The sequence below is a fragment of the Labrus mixtus genome, chromosome 18 (genome assembly GCF_963584025.1).
Source record: "Labrus mixtus chromosome 18, fLabMix1.1, whole genome shotgun sequence".
NCBI classification, from domain to species: Eukaryota; Metazoa; Chordata; class Actinopteri; order Labriformes; family Labridae; genus Labrus; species Labrus mixtus.
The window spans coordinates 8413280-8429676 of NC_083629.1; the positions used below are offsets into that span (position 1 = coordinate 8413280).

General features: G+C 47.4%; 2 protein-coding genes across 2 annotated transcripts in view; one reads left to right on the forward strand and one right to left on the reverse strand.

Annotated features, from left to right (window-relative positions):
• tecpr2 (tectonin beta-propeller repeat containing 2) overlaps positions 1-16397 on the forward strand; it is a 212003-nt gene that overhangs the window by 84280 nt on the left and 111326 nt on the right. The window lies entirely within an intron of this gene.
• mdga2a (MAM domain containing glycosylphosphatidylinositol anchor 2a) overlaps positions 1-16397 on the reverse strand; it is an 82992-nt gene that overhangs the window by 22461 nt on the left and 44134 nt on the right. The window contains exons 8-9 of the mRNA XM_061063771.1: positions 13987-14310; positions 6652-6924 (exon numbers count right to left, since the gene is read on the reverse strand). Coding sequence (XP_060919754.1) covers positions 6652-6924; positions 13987-14310 — 597 coding nt within the window. The remainder of the gene's footprint in view (positions 1-6651; positions 6925-13986; positions 14311-16397) is intronic.

Consider the following 16397-nt stretch of genomic DNA (forward strand, 5'->3'; position numbering starts at 1 on the left):
TATTGTTGCTGTGGTAACAAGCAGGTACTAGTACTGTTTATTTAAACTTGTCTGATAGGGTCTGCAGGTTTGTGTCCAACAAGAGAGAAGAAGAAGAAATTATGTAAAAGAAAAAAAAGACAGAAGAGCATTTTAATCTCACAGGTAGCAGGATTAGAGAGCTCAAGTTAATGTGACAGTAAACAAGTCAAATGTGTGTGTGTGTGTGTGTGTGTGTGTGTGTGTGTGTGTGTGTCTGGTGTGTGTGTTTTAAGTACATGTGTGTCCCAGCATGTTTGTATGTGTGTCAGCTCACACACTCTGTCTGTGTCAGTGTGTTCCTGCTGATGTGCAAGTCAAACGATTAAAACCACCAAAGAAGAAGAACTCACCTGACTGGACATGAAGTTCAACATGCACAGCCTGATAACAGAGCTGCGTCCTGATTGGCCGACTCAGCTGTCATCATCATGACTCAGGCAACTTTTTTTTCTCTCTCTCCAAATTTTAGCTTCAGTAGTTTGACAAAATAATCCTCAATGAAGTTCCACTGATGAGCTTTCTTCAAGCCGCATGATATTATACTAAACCAGAGCTAAGACAGCCGAGGATGTAGGGCCGCATACGGGACCAAAGAGGTCCAAAACACCAGAGGATGTAGGGCCACATAAGGAACCAAAGAGGTCCAAAACACTAGAGGATGTAGGGCCGCATACGGGACCAAAGAGGTCCAAAACACTAGAGGATGTAGGACCACATACGGGACCAAACAAGGATAAAAACCACCAAAGAAGAAGAACTCACCTGACTGGACATGACATTCAACATGCACAGCCTGATAACACAGAGCTGTGTCCTGATTGGCTGACTCAGCTGTCATCATCATGACTCAGGCGACTTTTTTTCTCTCTCTCCAAATTTTAGCTTCAGTAGTTTGACAAAATAATCCTCAATGAAGTTCCACTGATGAGCTTTCTTTAAGCCGCATGATATTATACTAAACCAGAGCTAAGACAGCCGAGGATGTAGGGCCGCATACGGGACCAAAGAGGTCCAAAACACCAGAGGATGTAGGGCCACATAAGGGACCAAAGAGGTCCAAAACACCAGAGGATGTAGGGCCGCATAAGGGACCAAAGAGGTCCAAAACACCAGAGGATGTAGGGCCGCATACGGGACCAAAGAGGTCCAAAACACTAGAGGATGTAGGGCCGCATACGGGACCAAAGAGGTCCAAAACACTAGAGGATGTAGGGCCGCATACGGGACCAAAGAGGTCCAAAACACCAGAGGATGTAGGGCCGGTATACGGGACCAAAGAGGTCCAAAACACTAGAGGATGTAGGGCCACATACGGGACCAAAGAGGTCCAAAACACCAGAGGATGTAGGGCCGGTATACGGGACCAAAGAGGTCCAAAACACTAGAGGATGTAGGGCCGCATACGGGACCAAAGAGGTCCAAAACACCAGAGGATGTAGGGCCGCATACGGGACCAAAGAGGTCCAAAACACTAGAGGATGTAGGGCAACATACGGGACCAAAGAGGTCCAAAACACTAGAGGATGTAGGGCCACATACGGGACCAAAGAGGTCCAAAACACTAGAGGATGTAGGGCCACATACGGGACCAAAGAGGTCCAAAACACTAGAGGATGTAGGGCCACATACGGGACCAAAGAGGTCCAAAACACCAGAGGATGTAGGGCCGGTATACGGGACCAAAGAGGTCCAAAACACCAGAGGATGTAGGGCCGCATACGGGACCAAAGAGGTCCAAAACACTAGAGGATGTAGGGCCGGTATACGGGACCAAAGAGGTCCAAAACACCAGAGGATGTAGGGCCGCATACGGGACCAAAGAGGTCCAAAACACTAGAGGATGTAGGGCCAAAACACTAGAGGATGTAGGGCCGCATACGGGACCAAAGAGGTCCAAAACACTAGAGGATGTAGGGCCACATAAGGGACCAAAGAGGTCCAAAACACCAGAGGATGTAGGGCCGCATAAGGGACCAAAGAGGTCCAAAACACCAGAGGATGTAGGGCCACATAAGGGACCAAAGAGGTCCAAAACACCAGAGGATGTAGGGCCGCATAAGGGACCAAAGAGGTCCAAAACACTAGAGGATGTAGGGCCGCATACGGGACCAAAGAGGTCCAAAACACTAGAGGATGTAGGGCCGCATACGGGACCAAAGAGGTCCAAAACACCAGAGGATGTAGGGCCGGTATACGGGACCAAAGAGGTCCAAAACACTAGAGGATGTAGGGCCACATACGGGACCAAAGAGGTCCAAAACACCAGAGGATGTAGGGCCGGTATACGGGACCAAAGAGGTCCAAAACACTAGAGGATGTAGGGCCGCATACGGGACCAAAGAGGTCCAAAACACCAGAGGATGTAGGGCCGCATACGGGACCAAAGAGGTCCAAAACACTAGAGGATGTAGGGCAACATACGGGACCAAAGAGGTCCAAAACACTAGAGGATGTAGGGCCACATACGGGACCAAAGAGGTCCAAAACACTAGAGGATGTAGGGCCACATACGGGACCAAAGAGGTCCAAAACACTAGAGGATGTAGGGCCACATACGGGACCAAAGAGGTCCAAAACACCAGAGGATGTAGGGCCGGTATACGGGACCAAAGAGGTCCAAAACACCAGAGGATGTAGGGCCGCATACGGGACCAAAGAGGTCCAAAACACTAGAGGATGTAGGGCCGGTATACGGGACCAAAGAGGTCCAAAACACCAGAGGATGTAGGGCCAAAACACTAGAGGATGTAGGGCCGCATACGGGACCAAAGAGGTCCAAAACACTAGAGGATGTAGGGCCGCATAAGGGACCAAAGAGGTCCAAAACACCAGAGGATGTAGGGCCGCATACGGGACCAAAGAGGTCCAAAACACCAGAGGGTGTAGGGCCGCATACGGGACCAAAGAGGTCCAAAACACCAGAGGATGTAGGGCCGCATACGGGACCAAAGAGGTCCAAAACACCAGAAGATGTAGGGCCGCATACGGGACAAAAGAGGGCTAAAACACCAGAGGATGTTGGACCACATACGGGACCAAAGAGGGCTAAAACACCAGAGGATGTAGGGCCACATACGGGACCAAAGAGGTCCAAAACACCAGAGGATGTAGGGCCGCATACGGGACCAAAGAGGTCCAAAACACCAGAGGATGTAGGGCCGCATACGGGACCAAAGAGGTCCAAAACACCAGAGGATGTAGGGCCGCATACGGGACAAAAGAGGGCTAAAACACCAGAGGATGTTGGACCACATACGGGACAAAAGAGGGCTAAAACACCAGAGGATGTAGGACCACATACGGGACCAAAGAGGTCCAAAACACCAGAGGATGTAGGGCCACATACGGGACAAAAGAGGGCTAAAACACCAGAGGATGTAGGACCACATACGGGACCAAACAAGGATAAAATAAGCTTAAACCGAAGAGGACATATGACCAAATAATAGACCAAAACACAACTAAACCACTCAGGAATTCAGAACCACATATAGTCCCAAAAGAGCTAAAAAGAGCTCAAGGCCAAATACTGGACCAAACCAGTCAGTCCTTTCCTTTTGTCCACTGGGTTTTATTGACTGTTGTTCCACCAAACTAAAACAACCTAACAAAAAAATAAATGCAACAGAGGGGTTTGTTGAGGTCTGCAGCCACGCAGGTGAAACACTGGACTAAGTACGGAGGCTTGTTGATGAGGAGCAGGAAGGAAATGTCAAACAGAATAACTGAGGGACCTGAAAAGTCCTTCGGTCTGAATATCCTTGACTCGGGTCAGATCTAAAGTTGATCTGATGGAAACATGAATAATGCAAACTGCTACAACTTTGACTCTGAGAGACAAAGGAAAAAGTACAGACGCTGAACTTTAGTTTTGCACTGAGGGTAGAGTCTCAGAGTTTGGTGTCAGAGTTTCATTTCTGCTTTGATTCTGAAGCTTTGCTGCTGTCTCAACAAGGTTTAAAGAGCCACCGGCGTGTTCACACCTGATTAACGAAACACACCTCACCTCAGGAATGACAAGCCTGACATAATCACCATCATTTTCCATCAGCTCTCCATCCTGAGCTTACAACTCTCTCTCTTTAACTGCTTTCTGCTGCAGCCTGCAGAACGCGCTGCAGCTCTGCGGCCGGACGTGATAAGAGGCTTAACGCATCCGAACGGTTTACAGGAAGAGTCTCGCAGCGCTGACAGGGCGTCTCTGCAGGGGAGCTTTCATCGGGGAGAGGACGGAGATACGAAACAACTCAGCAGGCACTTCCTGTGTGAGGACGAGTGTTCACTTAGCAGCTCTGGGAGTTAAAACATCCGTCTGAAGATTTGTGACGAGTCAGGCTTTTAAAGCCACATGAGAGATGTACCGATCCCACTTATAGTCCGGTAGGATTTAGAAAACCAAACTCAGGGGATCGGTTGATACTGAAGGCCAATCAATAACCAGTCTTTTGTTTTGAATAACAAATATTGGACAAAACAGAGCTAGACAACCAAAGAAGGACTGAATACTGGAACAAACCCCAGCTGAGTCTGAAAACTGAGAATTCAGGAGAAAATGATGGACAGTGAAAAAACAGAAACAGCCTATACATTATATACTGTATATGCTTTAGAACCAAACCAGAGCCAAAAGATAAGAGAATACAGGGCCAAGGAGTGAACATCAGGGCCAAATACTGGACCAAACAGGGGCCTAAACACAGGAGAATAAAGGGCCAGATACTGGACCAAACCAGAGCCTAAACACAGGAGAATAAAGGGCCAGATACTGGACCAAACCAGAGCTTAAACACAGGAGAATACTGGGACAGATACTGGACCAAACCAGAGCCTAAACACAGGAGAATAAAGGGCCAGATACTGGACCAAACCAGAGCTTAAACACAGGAGAATACTGGGACAGATACTGGACCAAACCAGAGCCTAATGAAAGGAGAATACAGAGCAGATTTCTAAACAAACCAGAGCTACAACAAGGGAAAATGAGGCAGATTATTAGACCAAACAAGAGCTAAACGATTTGAACAAACAAAGATTTCATCCATGAATGTTTCAGAAGTACACAGCTCAGGGCGGCTCACACTGGAGAAGTTTTTTGGTCCCCTCTTTCGTCTCTGACATCGTAAGCATTAAAAATAACTCCGTACTGTGTGACAAAGTTTTGGCTTTAAGCAGTGCAGGTGGTGACCGACTTATTCATGTTTGTCCCTCGGGGGTTACTGTAGCTGTATGTGCTGTTCAGTTCCACAAACCTGAACACTCGACTCGCCTGCTGCTGCCACCAGCTCTCACACACTAGCTGTCCTGAACGCTCGTGTAAATGCCGACCGCGGCCTGCAGAGACCACGTGGAAGCTTCAGGGCTCAACACATTAGTTCATGTTCCATAGTCACACTGTTGATGATGTTCCTGCAGAGCACAGACTCCCTGCAGAGGTTGGTTTAAACTATTAGCGCCTGTTAGTATTAATCATAGCTCGGGGTTTGATATAAACAGTTTATGTTTCCCCAGAAATGTTCTTATTTACTGAAAACAAAGATAGAAACGTAGCTTACACCCTCTGATTCTCAGTATTTAGCAGCTTTAGCTTCATATCCTGTCAGCCTTGCACAGCTGGACCTTTTTCTGCACTGAGTTGTAGAAAAGTTCAGTAAACCATCATAAATCTGCACTGCAAGGGGAGAACGGTATAGTTTTTGTTTTTCTTTAAACTAAGCTAAGGTCAAGATGCAGCTTAGGTGCCCTTAATAATAAGGAAACAGGTGTGTAGGAAGGTAATGTGTCAATCAAAGACGTACAGGTGAACTCCAGCACACTGTCCAACGCTGTTTTAACACGTGTGATGTTTGAGGATTTAAGTAAATAACAGTCACAGTTAAGAAAACTGTAGAAAGTTCCTTTAAATACTGCAGCGAGGGCACCAGAGGAACAATACAACATGAAGAGCAAACATTAAAGATAAAGCTTTATTTATAAAGTCCCCAAACATTGACGAGTGTTATCTGTGAGGAGCCGCCGAGTTAATTGAAGAACAGAGCGGAGCGGGCAGGTATTAAAGGCAGTGGCTTTAATCTCACTCACACACACACACACACACACACACACACACACACACTGTTTGTTGTCAGTGTGTGCTCAGAGGATGTGAAGCTCTGCACATTATTCATGACGCCTTCAAGTCCCTCGAGGAAACTCGCACTGATTCTCTGCCCGAGTCTGCCGGCGCTCACGATTCACAGATAAACTCTAATTAATCGTCTTGTTCTCGTCCTCGAGATGTAAACAGTTTAAAATCAGATCAGAGTTCCCATCAGGCCTCTGGGCAGGGACACGATGATGTGACAAAAAACAAAGCATGTCTGACGTGATTAGAGACCAAGAGTCCAAGTCAAATGTTACCCAGGACAAGAAGACCTCAAGTCCAAGTCCAGTAAAGTCCAAGTCAAACACGTCAAGGCTCAGGTCATTAAGGAAGTTCATTTTAAGGCTCAGGTCATTCCAGGTACAGTCTTATTATTAAACAGGTGTATGTCAGTCATTCAAACATTCTGTCTCCGAACGAGGAACCTCCTCCTTTTCACACCACACACTACCAAACAAACGTCCCATCATGCCCCAGTGAGCCTGACTCACCTGTGACCAGGAAGGTGCAACGCCCGGCCCCGGCCTCGTTGGTGATGTCACAGGTGTACTCGCCGTAGCCCTCTCTGTTCAGAGCTTTGACCTGGTAGTTGGTGTCGTCCTGCTGGTCGCTGAACTGTCCCATGGTGAGGAGGCGGGACCCCAGTTTCCACTCGTACCTGAGGAGGCGGGCCGGGTGAGCGCGCAGCAGGCGACAGGTGAGGCTGAACGCCCGGCCGAGCGCCTGGCGGATCTCTGTGTACACCGGCTCCACCACGGGGGGGACTGTGAGGGACATAGAGGCGGGAAAATTAGACAAAGCATCATCAAACCAGCAGCTTCTTCATAAACTGGAGCTATCCGTCCACATGTCGTTTAAAGAAGGACTGAAGCTTCAGGCAAACGCAGACATCATTACAGCTTTTTATACCTTAAAAAACCAAAATACCTTTTTATAAATAATTAACTTAAAGGAGCAATATGTAGCTCTGACACCTTAACACACTGACAACTGTATTTCCTTCACAGGAGATGCCAGTTCCAGTTTCTTAAGATGAAGCAAATTTACCTTTATGATAAAAAGGTGACGACTTCATTTCCTGAAGTCCAGATCGCCCGCAGGCGAGAGACGTGAAACGTCTTCATGTTGATTCAAATTTTCACCAGAAACTAAAACATACGGACGGTCTGCTTATGAAATAAATGTGCATATTAATTCAGTCCAGTTACAGCAGAGGACACACACACACACACACACACACACACACACACACACACACACACGCACACACACACACACACTCGGCTAAAGGTCTGCGGTTCATCTTCCTCCTCTGAGGGACTCGGTCCAGAAACCATCTAAAGGTCAGCTGGACGCCTTTGCTGGACAACGACCTTCAGCCGAGCGCTCTGATTGGCTCGGAGAGGACTTCTGACAGAGCTGTTTAATTCCCACAATGCACTGCTGAGGCTGCTGTTCCAGCTTGTTAATGAGCTTGCTACTACAGATTTCATCCTGATAACTTTCAGAGTTTCTCTCTGAGTGCAGTCTGAGGAGCATCAGGACTCTGTAGGACCCAACGAGGCCCGGGTTCCTCTACCGGATTCATTAAGACTGGTAAAACACCCCCAGGGACCCCGAGGCGACGACACACATCCAGGGCTCTGAGCGGACTACACACATCCAGGGCTCTGAGCGGACTACACACATCCAGGGCCCTGAGGGTGACTACACATGTCCTAGGGGACGAAGGATGACTTGAATCTCTAACTGCTTTTTCATAAGTCCAAATGATTCGATTTTAGAGGTGGAGAACTCTAAATTGATGCTGCGACTTTGGATGTTGTTGATTTCTCCTTTTGAGCTAACTTACGCTAACTGGCTAGCCCTCTGATAGAGAGGTCAAAGGTCACACTCGGAGTCTTGTCAGATAAAACGCAGTACACAGAATAAGAAGCAAAACCTCATCAAATCGATTCATAGCTTTCAAACTGGTCCATCGATCAGCTCGTACGATTTGATTAAATCGATCCCGGCTTCTGCAGACCGGTTCACTCCGATCGGTTTATCTTTGCACCCTAGGCTGGCGTCCGAGTAACCCCCGTAAAGAAAATACAATCTGATGTCTTCCTGATCCCTGAACAAACAAGGAACAAACCACCAACATTCAAACAGGAAAACAACTGCCAATGTCTGTGTAATCCGCGCTGATGATGCTAACATTATCAGTTTTTTTATTTTGTCTCTTTAATCTCTGAAGAGAAGAGCGCTCTGGGATTCTAACGTGATGTGTCCTTTCATTTGTCTGTCCCTGTACAGCCTCCACACCGTCAGTAGTTTACCTGTTTTATGCTAACGTCAGTCAGTCGGTAAACTCTGCTGAACAGTTTTCTTGGATTAAACGTTGTGTAATCCCGTTAATTTGTGACCTCTTCAGGATTGACTGCTGCAGCCGTTTTCATGCTTGTGTCTGTTTATGCTCCTTTAATTAAAGAAACTTCTCCCTCTGAATGTTCTGATTGTGTTTCTCGTGTTGACTCGTCACATCGCTGACGTCCCCGTAATCCATGTTCAAAAAACGACCTTGGGGGGGATTTTGTACAACAGCTGCTGTCGACTGCTTCCCGTTTTATTCCTCTGTGTGCGCTCCTCTCTGAAGAGATCATTTTCAGCCGTGCATGTTGGTAACCCCACAGTGGGATGTTCGTCAGAGGGATTGTGGGGATGTCACCTCTGATCATCACTGTCATCCCCGTAATCCAGAGAAAAAAACAGCAGACTGTGAGGGATTATTGTCAAAGTCAAACCTCAAACAGCTCGTTTGAAATGTTGCTCCGGAGCTTTTATCTTGGAGCTACATGTGGTTCTGATTAGCACGTTCAAAGACAGGTCGTAAATGATTGAATTCATGAATAAAAACAAAGAAGAAGAACGGCATTTTGTTGCTCCTGTGTCCTCGTCACTCTCTGTGCAGCAGCTTCCCGCGAGGATTACTTTGATTTCTTTGCCTAAATACAGTTGAAAGAGAAATCTGTGTCGTTCACTTATTTCTAAGTAATCCACCTGTAATCTGCCCACTGCTATTGGTTAATCTGCTTAGTGATGTCGCACAGTGAAAACAGCAAAACACGCAGCAGGAAGTTTAGAGAAGAGAGAATGTAAAAAGCCAGCATCCAAACATCCAAACGCAGCATTCAGAATGTGACCCGAGTACAACGTAAATATTACTCCTGAATGATGAACAGAAAGTGGAAATGGACTTCAGCTTGTTCAGTTATTTTCTAGTCTTCTGACGACTCAGCGCTTTTACAACGCAGGTCACACCTACACATTCACACACTGATGGTAGAGGCTGCTGTGTAAAGGGTCCATCAGAAGTAACTTATCCCATTTATAGGCCACCAACGAAGCAGCAGGAGCAACTTGGGGTTAAGTGTCTTGGTCAAGGACACATCGGACATGTGGCTGCAGGAGCTGGGGATCGAACCCCCGACCTTCCGGGTTGGAGACGACCAACTCTACCACTGAGCCACAGCCGTCCGATGCATCGTCGGCTGAGGAACCAATCAGCCGACGATATCAGTCGTCATGATACCAGATTTTAAACTTTGATTCTGGTAAAAATCAAACGATACCTGTTTGACACCACAGCAACAACAACAACAACAACAACAACAGCAGCAACAACAACAACAACAACAACAGTCCGACACTCAAGAATGGGTATTTCAATTATCACATATTACAGACAAACTGCTGCAAGCTGTCTTGAATGTGGCCGCCAATTTATTTGTAGAATTTCGACTGTTCAGGAGTTTACTTGCAGTGTTTGATGGATGAAATCCTCTGCTACACGCTGGTCTTATGAAATAATGTTGTTCTTTTTAAAGATTTGTTATTCGTTGACACTATTGTATCATTACAACAACAGAGATTTGGGAACTTTGACAACCATATAGCTGAGTTCAGACTCCCCTCATGACCTCCCCTCTCTCTTTATCTCCTGCTCGTGTGTTCAGCTTCTTCCTCTTGACGCACTTTTCTCAGAGTGTTTTCATCGTTTTTTTCTGCTGATCTGATTGCAGCTCATTTGTCTGTTTAGAGAGAAGCATCTGCCACATGAGAGCATGTAAAGAAAACACAGCCCAAGTGCAGCCAGCTGTGTTTCTCTCTGTGAGGACAGTGAGTAAACCGTGAGGAGCATTCTCTGCAGGCAGTGACAAAGACGCTGCCCCTCCCCCTCCCCCTCCCCGACAGGCTGGTTGAGAAGAGGAGCGTCCTCGGCCAAACACTGATACCCCTCGAGGTGTTCCAGCGAGCAAGAGGTCAGAACAGCCCGCAGCCGTCAGACTGTTTGAGTCACCCGCTCCGTCACAGCGTGGACATCAGCGGCGTGCAGGCTTCCTGTCACAACTCGTCTTTCACTCGGTTTTAGCAACATTCAAGTGTCAGCCTCTGTTTACTCTCCGCTCTGCTGAGGCCTCCTCTTGAGCTAATGACAGTGAAACGGAGAGTCATCATGGAAATATTAAAACAGAGCAGGTAGAGCCGAGAACCAGAGTCCAAGTCAGGAGGTGCAGAGAGACCTCGAGTCTAAGTCAGGAGGTGCAGAGAGACCTCGAGTCTAAGTCAGGAGGTTCAGAGAGACCTCGAGTCTAAGTCAGGAGGTGCAGAGAGACCTTGAGTTCAGGTTAGGAGGTGCAGAGAGACCTCGAGTCTAAGTCAGGAGGTTCAGAGAGACCTCGAGTCTAAGTCAGGAGGTGCAGAGAGACCTCGAGTCTAAGTCAGGAGGTGCAGAGAGACCTTGAGTTCAGGTTAGGAGGTGCACAGAGACCTCGAGTCTAAGTCAGGAGGTGCAGAGAGACCTTGAGTTCAGGTTAGGAGGTGCAGAGAGACCTCGAGTCTAAGTCAGGAGGTGCAGAGAGACCTTGAGTTCAGGTTAGGAGGTGCAGAGAGACCTCGAGTCTAAGTCAGGAGGTGCAGAGAGACCTTGAGTTCAGGTTAGGAGGTGCAGAGAGACCTCGAGTCCAAGTCAGGAGGTTCAGAGAGACCTCGAGTCCAAGTCAGGAGGTTCAGAGAGACCTCGAGTCCAAGTCAGGAGGTGCAGAGAGACCTCGAGTCTAAGTCAGGAGGTGCAGAGAGACCTCGAGTTCAGGTTAGGAGGTGCAGAGAGACCTCGAGTCCAAGTCAGGAGGTGCAGAGAGACCTCGAGTCTAAGTCAGGAGGTTCAGAGAGACCTCGAGTCCAAGTCAGGAGGTTCAGAGAGACCTCGAGTCCAACTCAGGAGGTTCAGAGAGACCTCGAGTCCAACTCAGGAGTTTCAGAGAGACCTCGAGTCCAAGTCAGGAGGTGCAGAGAGACCTCGAGTCTAAGTCAGGAGGTGCAGAGAGACCTCGAGTTCAGGTTAGGAGGTGCAGAGAGACCTCGAGTCCAAGTCAGGAGGTGCAGAGAGAACTCGAGTCTAAGTCAGGAGGTTCAGAGAGACCTCGAGTCCAAGTCAGGAGGTTCAGAGAGACCTCGAGTCCAAGTCAGGAGGTTCAGAGAGACCTCGAGTCCAACTCAGGAGGTTCAGAGAGACCTCGAGTCCAAGTCAGGTGGTCCAGAGAGACCTCGAGCTGACAACTGATAAAGTCAGAAGGGAAAGAGTCAGAGGGGGCGATGGCAGAAAGTCATGAAAATACACAAGAAGTCAAGCTGTTTCTTCACAATGGAGCTGAACACGTTTACTGTGCCTTCATCTCATGGTATATAAAACCTGTTTACAGTTTGTATTCATGATGTTTATCTTATTTGAGACTGTGCCTGTTCCCTCTCCAGAGTTTCTCAAATTGCATGCTGCTCTCGTTGCATTTCACGCTCGTCTCCAAGGTGCCCTAACGGCACAGAATCTGGTTTCTGGCTGTTTTTTTCCATTACCATCTAAAATGTCTCAGATACAGCCTAAAAGTTGCAGCATCAGGTATCAAGAGTGCAGGTCGATGCACTTATCAGATCTAATATCACAAAAATGGCCAATTCAAATTACTGATCTTCTCATCTTTATGGCATGCCCTCTACATTTTCACTGCAGGAAACTCCAACAACAATCCTGACTCCATGCACATGCCACAAATAAATCAACCCATGACAAACACTGAATGAGCTAACAGTCCAGGTCTGGTTCTCACAGACTCCGATTAGCTGCTAATGTTGCTAACATGTAAACAAATATTAATGTTAATGTTCTAATGTGACTGGTTGTAGAAAGTGGAGCTCAGACTTGTTGGACGGTCTGTACAATAAGCTCACAGATTATTAGTCTGACATTTACAGGAACAAATCTCCAAAAGGCTCCAACAGCACAAACACGGCCCAGAGGTTAAAGGTCAGGGACTGAATCAGCTGAGGTGACACCTATCAGACAGCTAGTAGCTCCCACCTGTCACTCAAAGAGGCCACGCCAGCTAATTCTACACTCTCTACAATCACTTTAAGCCTTAATATAATGTAAACAGGTGAGTTGTATAAACATTCAGCCCGTACAGTTGAAGAGAGAAAGGAGCTCTAGAGACCCAAACTGGTTTTGTACCAGGCTATAAACATGTTTATTTTAACATGGGGCTCTATGGGGACTGACTCACTGCAGAGTGCAAGTTTTACCTCTGTATGTCGAGGTAAACTTGATCGTTCTGAATTCTACAATGAAGATATTCAACTGCTGTGTGTGTGTGTGTGTGTGTGTGTGTGTGTGTGTGTGTGTGTGTGTGTGTGTGTGCGTGTGCTCAGACTGCTCAGCTGAAGATTTCTCGCAGTTTCTGCTTCGGTTCTCCGGAGAATCAGAACGAGTCGGTCTGCAGAGGAGATTCACTCTGACAGCCTTTTAGTGCAGCAGGAAGCCAGGAGAGAGAGAGTGTGTGTGTGTGTGTGTGTGTGTGTGTGTCTGTGTGTGTGTGTGTGTGTGTCTGTGTGTGTGGTCTCCTGTCACTCCCTCTGATGGTATTCCGTGCGAAGGGGGCCCCTGCAGGTCAGGCTAAGCTTGAGTGGAAGGTCTCAGAGTTGACCCTCGTTGATCTCCCGTAGACAGACAGACAGACAGACAGACAGGTAGACACACACACACACACACACACACACACACACACACACACACACACACAAGCACTTCCTCTTTCACCTCACAATGCATTCTGGGTATTTCACAGGTTCAAATGGTACATTTTTTTGCCAGCTGTGGTTCGTTTGCAGCAGATGTTTGGCGAGGAGAGAGCGTGACATCATGAAGGATCTTCTTCTGTCGTGCTCAGACGTTTCCTCGGGCTGCTGTGTTGGATACATATTTTAAATAAAGCGTTCACCACAAGAGTGGTGAACAAGAGTTTAGGGCTACGTTTCACAGATCATCGTTTGGTGTTATGACCTGGGTATGGAGTCGACATGCTTCCTGTTCCTGTGTCACACGGGGACAGTTTGATCTTTGAGTCATAGATTTACGAGGACGAGTATTCTGTCAGATCAGGATCCATCTTTTCAATGTCAGCGGTGACGGGAATAAATATCCTGCAGAGCATTGAACATTCTAATAAACCTGAGAATACAAAAGAGTACACAGTCGAGTACATACCACAGAGCGCCCCCTACAGGCCTGGACCTCTTCCATTGAAGGCTAGGTATTCAGCATTTGCCTTTGTGGGCCACCATAGTTCTGACTCAGTGAAGTGAATCTTAATTTCCTCAACTCTAAAAAAGACCTGAAGCTTCAGTCTGATGATCAAATCGGAGCCACATAACCGAAGTAATCTGTGTGTGTGTGTGTGTGTGTGTGTGTGTGTGTGTGTGTGTGTGTGTGTGTGTGTGTGTGTGTTACCCACACTGCACCACCAGCTGGATGAGTGCCTCTCGTGGCTTCACGTTGAACCCATTGTACTGACTCGTCTGGCAGCGATACGAGCCGCTCATGTCTCGGGTCACGTTGCTGATCCTCAGGACGCCGTCGTAGCTCTCGATCTGTTCCGACCCGTCCGGCATCAGAGGCGCAGTCGCTGCTGCTGCCGCCGCCGCCCCACTCTCCTCCACCCTCGACCACAGGATGATGGGTTTGGGTTTCCCTGAGACCAGACACTGCAGGTCCACGGTGTCGCCCTCCTGAGCGATGAGGTGAGAGCGCCCTCTGGGGACGCTCAGCTCTGGAGGAACTGCAGAAGAAGACACGGTTAAGAAACAACACGGGCTGAAGAACCTCACGTTCACCTCTCATGTCGTCAGTGTGTGAAACCTTTACATGATCTTATTTATCAGATACTGGCATCTGCAAAAACCTGTCTCTTTAAAAAAAAAACCTGTCTCTCCCCCCCCCCCCCACGTGCCCGCTTTCCTCTGATTGGCCAGCTCTCTGGAAGCCTTCTTTAGAGGGCAGAACGCTACAGGGCTGCCAGGGGAGGGAGGAGAGAGTCTATGGCGTGATTTACAGAACAAACCCTTTAGCGCCCTCTGCAGACTCATCCTGGGATTACTCCAACATACGTTTACCAAATGATCTGAAACTTTGACCACGTTAAGTACAGACTTCCAGCGTTGTAACACTTCATGAGAGTTTAAAACGGGACCTGGTTTTGATTAATTTTATTGTCTGAAATCAGGGGAAACAGCTCATGGCAGGAAATGTTACAGGAAGTTTTACCTTGTGTTCGTCTGAAGCTCGGAGGTCAGAATATAAAATATTCTATTAATAGCTGAACGAGTGCAGAGAGGTGACGCTGTGAGCAGGAATAACACAGGAGGAAGCGGTCTGATGTGGAGTTTGTCCTTCATTTAAAAAGCACGGTGAGAGAGCTGCTGAAGGGGGAGGGGGGGAGAGGCTGCTTGACTGTTTTAACATTTATTCTCCTTATGGGAATGCAGCAGCGACCCGAGCACGACCTTCTGTTTTAACACGAAACATCCGTCAGCGGGCGTTCAGGCTGCAGCAACTCTTTACTTCCTCTCCTCCATCACTTCATCCCTCACCCCCCCCTCCTTCCCCCCTGCGCTCCTCCTCGCAGGCTCTCTGACTGTTTCCTCCCGACTGCCAAGGTCACAAACAAACAGGAAGTCAGCCGCCGCCAGCAGACGCTCATCCGCATGACGTCGGTCTGAAGGAAAAGTTATTTTCTCTGAAAGAAGAGGACTGTTTGAGAGTCAGAGCGCTGCTGGGTTTTTACCAGAAGAAGAAGAAGAGGAAGTGCAGGTGCTGAGGAGAAGAGGAGAAGAAGACGTCCATGTCTCCGTTGAAAGATTTCTTCATGATTCTTTTGGTTTCCACAGACGCCTCGAGGCTCTCAGAGAACAGACCTCCTCACTGGGAAACAGATCTCCCGCAGGGTGGGAAGTTTGAGGAAAGTGTTTCTGTTTCTGTCTGATGTTTGAAGCCGATAAAGTCGACGCTAACAGACGCTTTAATCCACATCTGAGTTCAGTCTGAGACGATAAAGTTCTTCTCTCTTAAAGACGAATGGCGCTCAATTTGCCTGAAGCATCGCAAGGATTTTAACTCTTTAAAGTCAGAGGTGAAGAAGTTATCAATGAGATCAGAAAGAGGTGGTTAACCGGTCTGTGATTCTTCAATCCTCTCCTGTAAATCAAAATCAGCTCGGTCTGAGCGCTGCATTAAAGATGCCTCAAGTTGTTTCCAGTAAACAGAAACAGACAAATGCACCAAAAGTTTGAGATCTCTTAGATTTTTCTGTTTCCACCTCGTTCCCCTCCATTGATTAAAATAAAAGTCTCCTCTGTCATCAACTCTTCTTCTTTATTCACTCGTAGAAGCTGTTAGAGTCGAGACTGTGGAACGTCAGCAGGAAACTCTGAACTCTGAATGTTAAAGGATTCAAACTAGACTTTTAAAATCACGTTATCATGTTCGATGAATTCCTCAAAGTGAGACTCAGGGTCCAGTCACACAGAGACTCAAGATCACAGGAGTATATTGTATCTTGAAACACACCTCTGCTTTTACGTCTGTAAGACATCTGAGTTCTTATGTACCTGCTCAGTCTGTGCGAAGAATCAGAAAGACACAAAACACACACACAAAGGGTTAAATGCTCCCCTCACAAACAGGGGGCTAACAGTCACGCACAGTTAGAGTGAAAAAATAGTCGTCTGCTGAGAGTTGGCGCTAACTGCACCGATCAAACTTTCCAGAGATCAGGAAAACACTTCCACCTCTGTGTGCCTTCAAAATAAAAGCTCTGTAAATAAAGTCTGCTATTTATACAACCAGATGGTTAAATCAGTCCGGGGC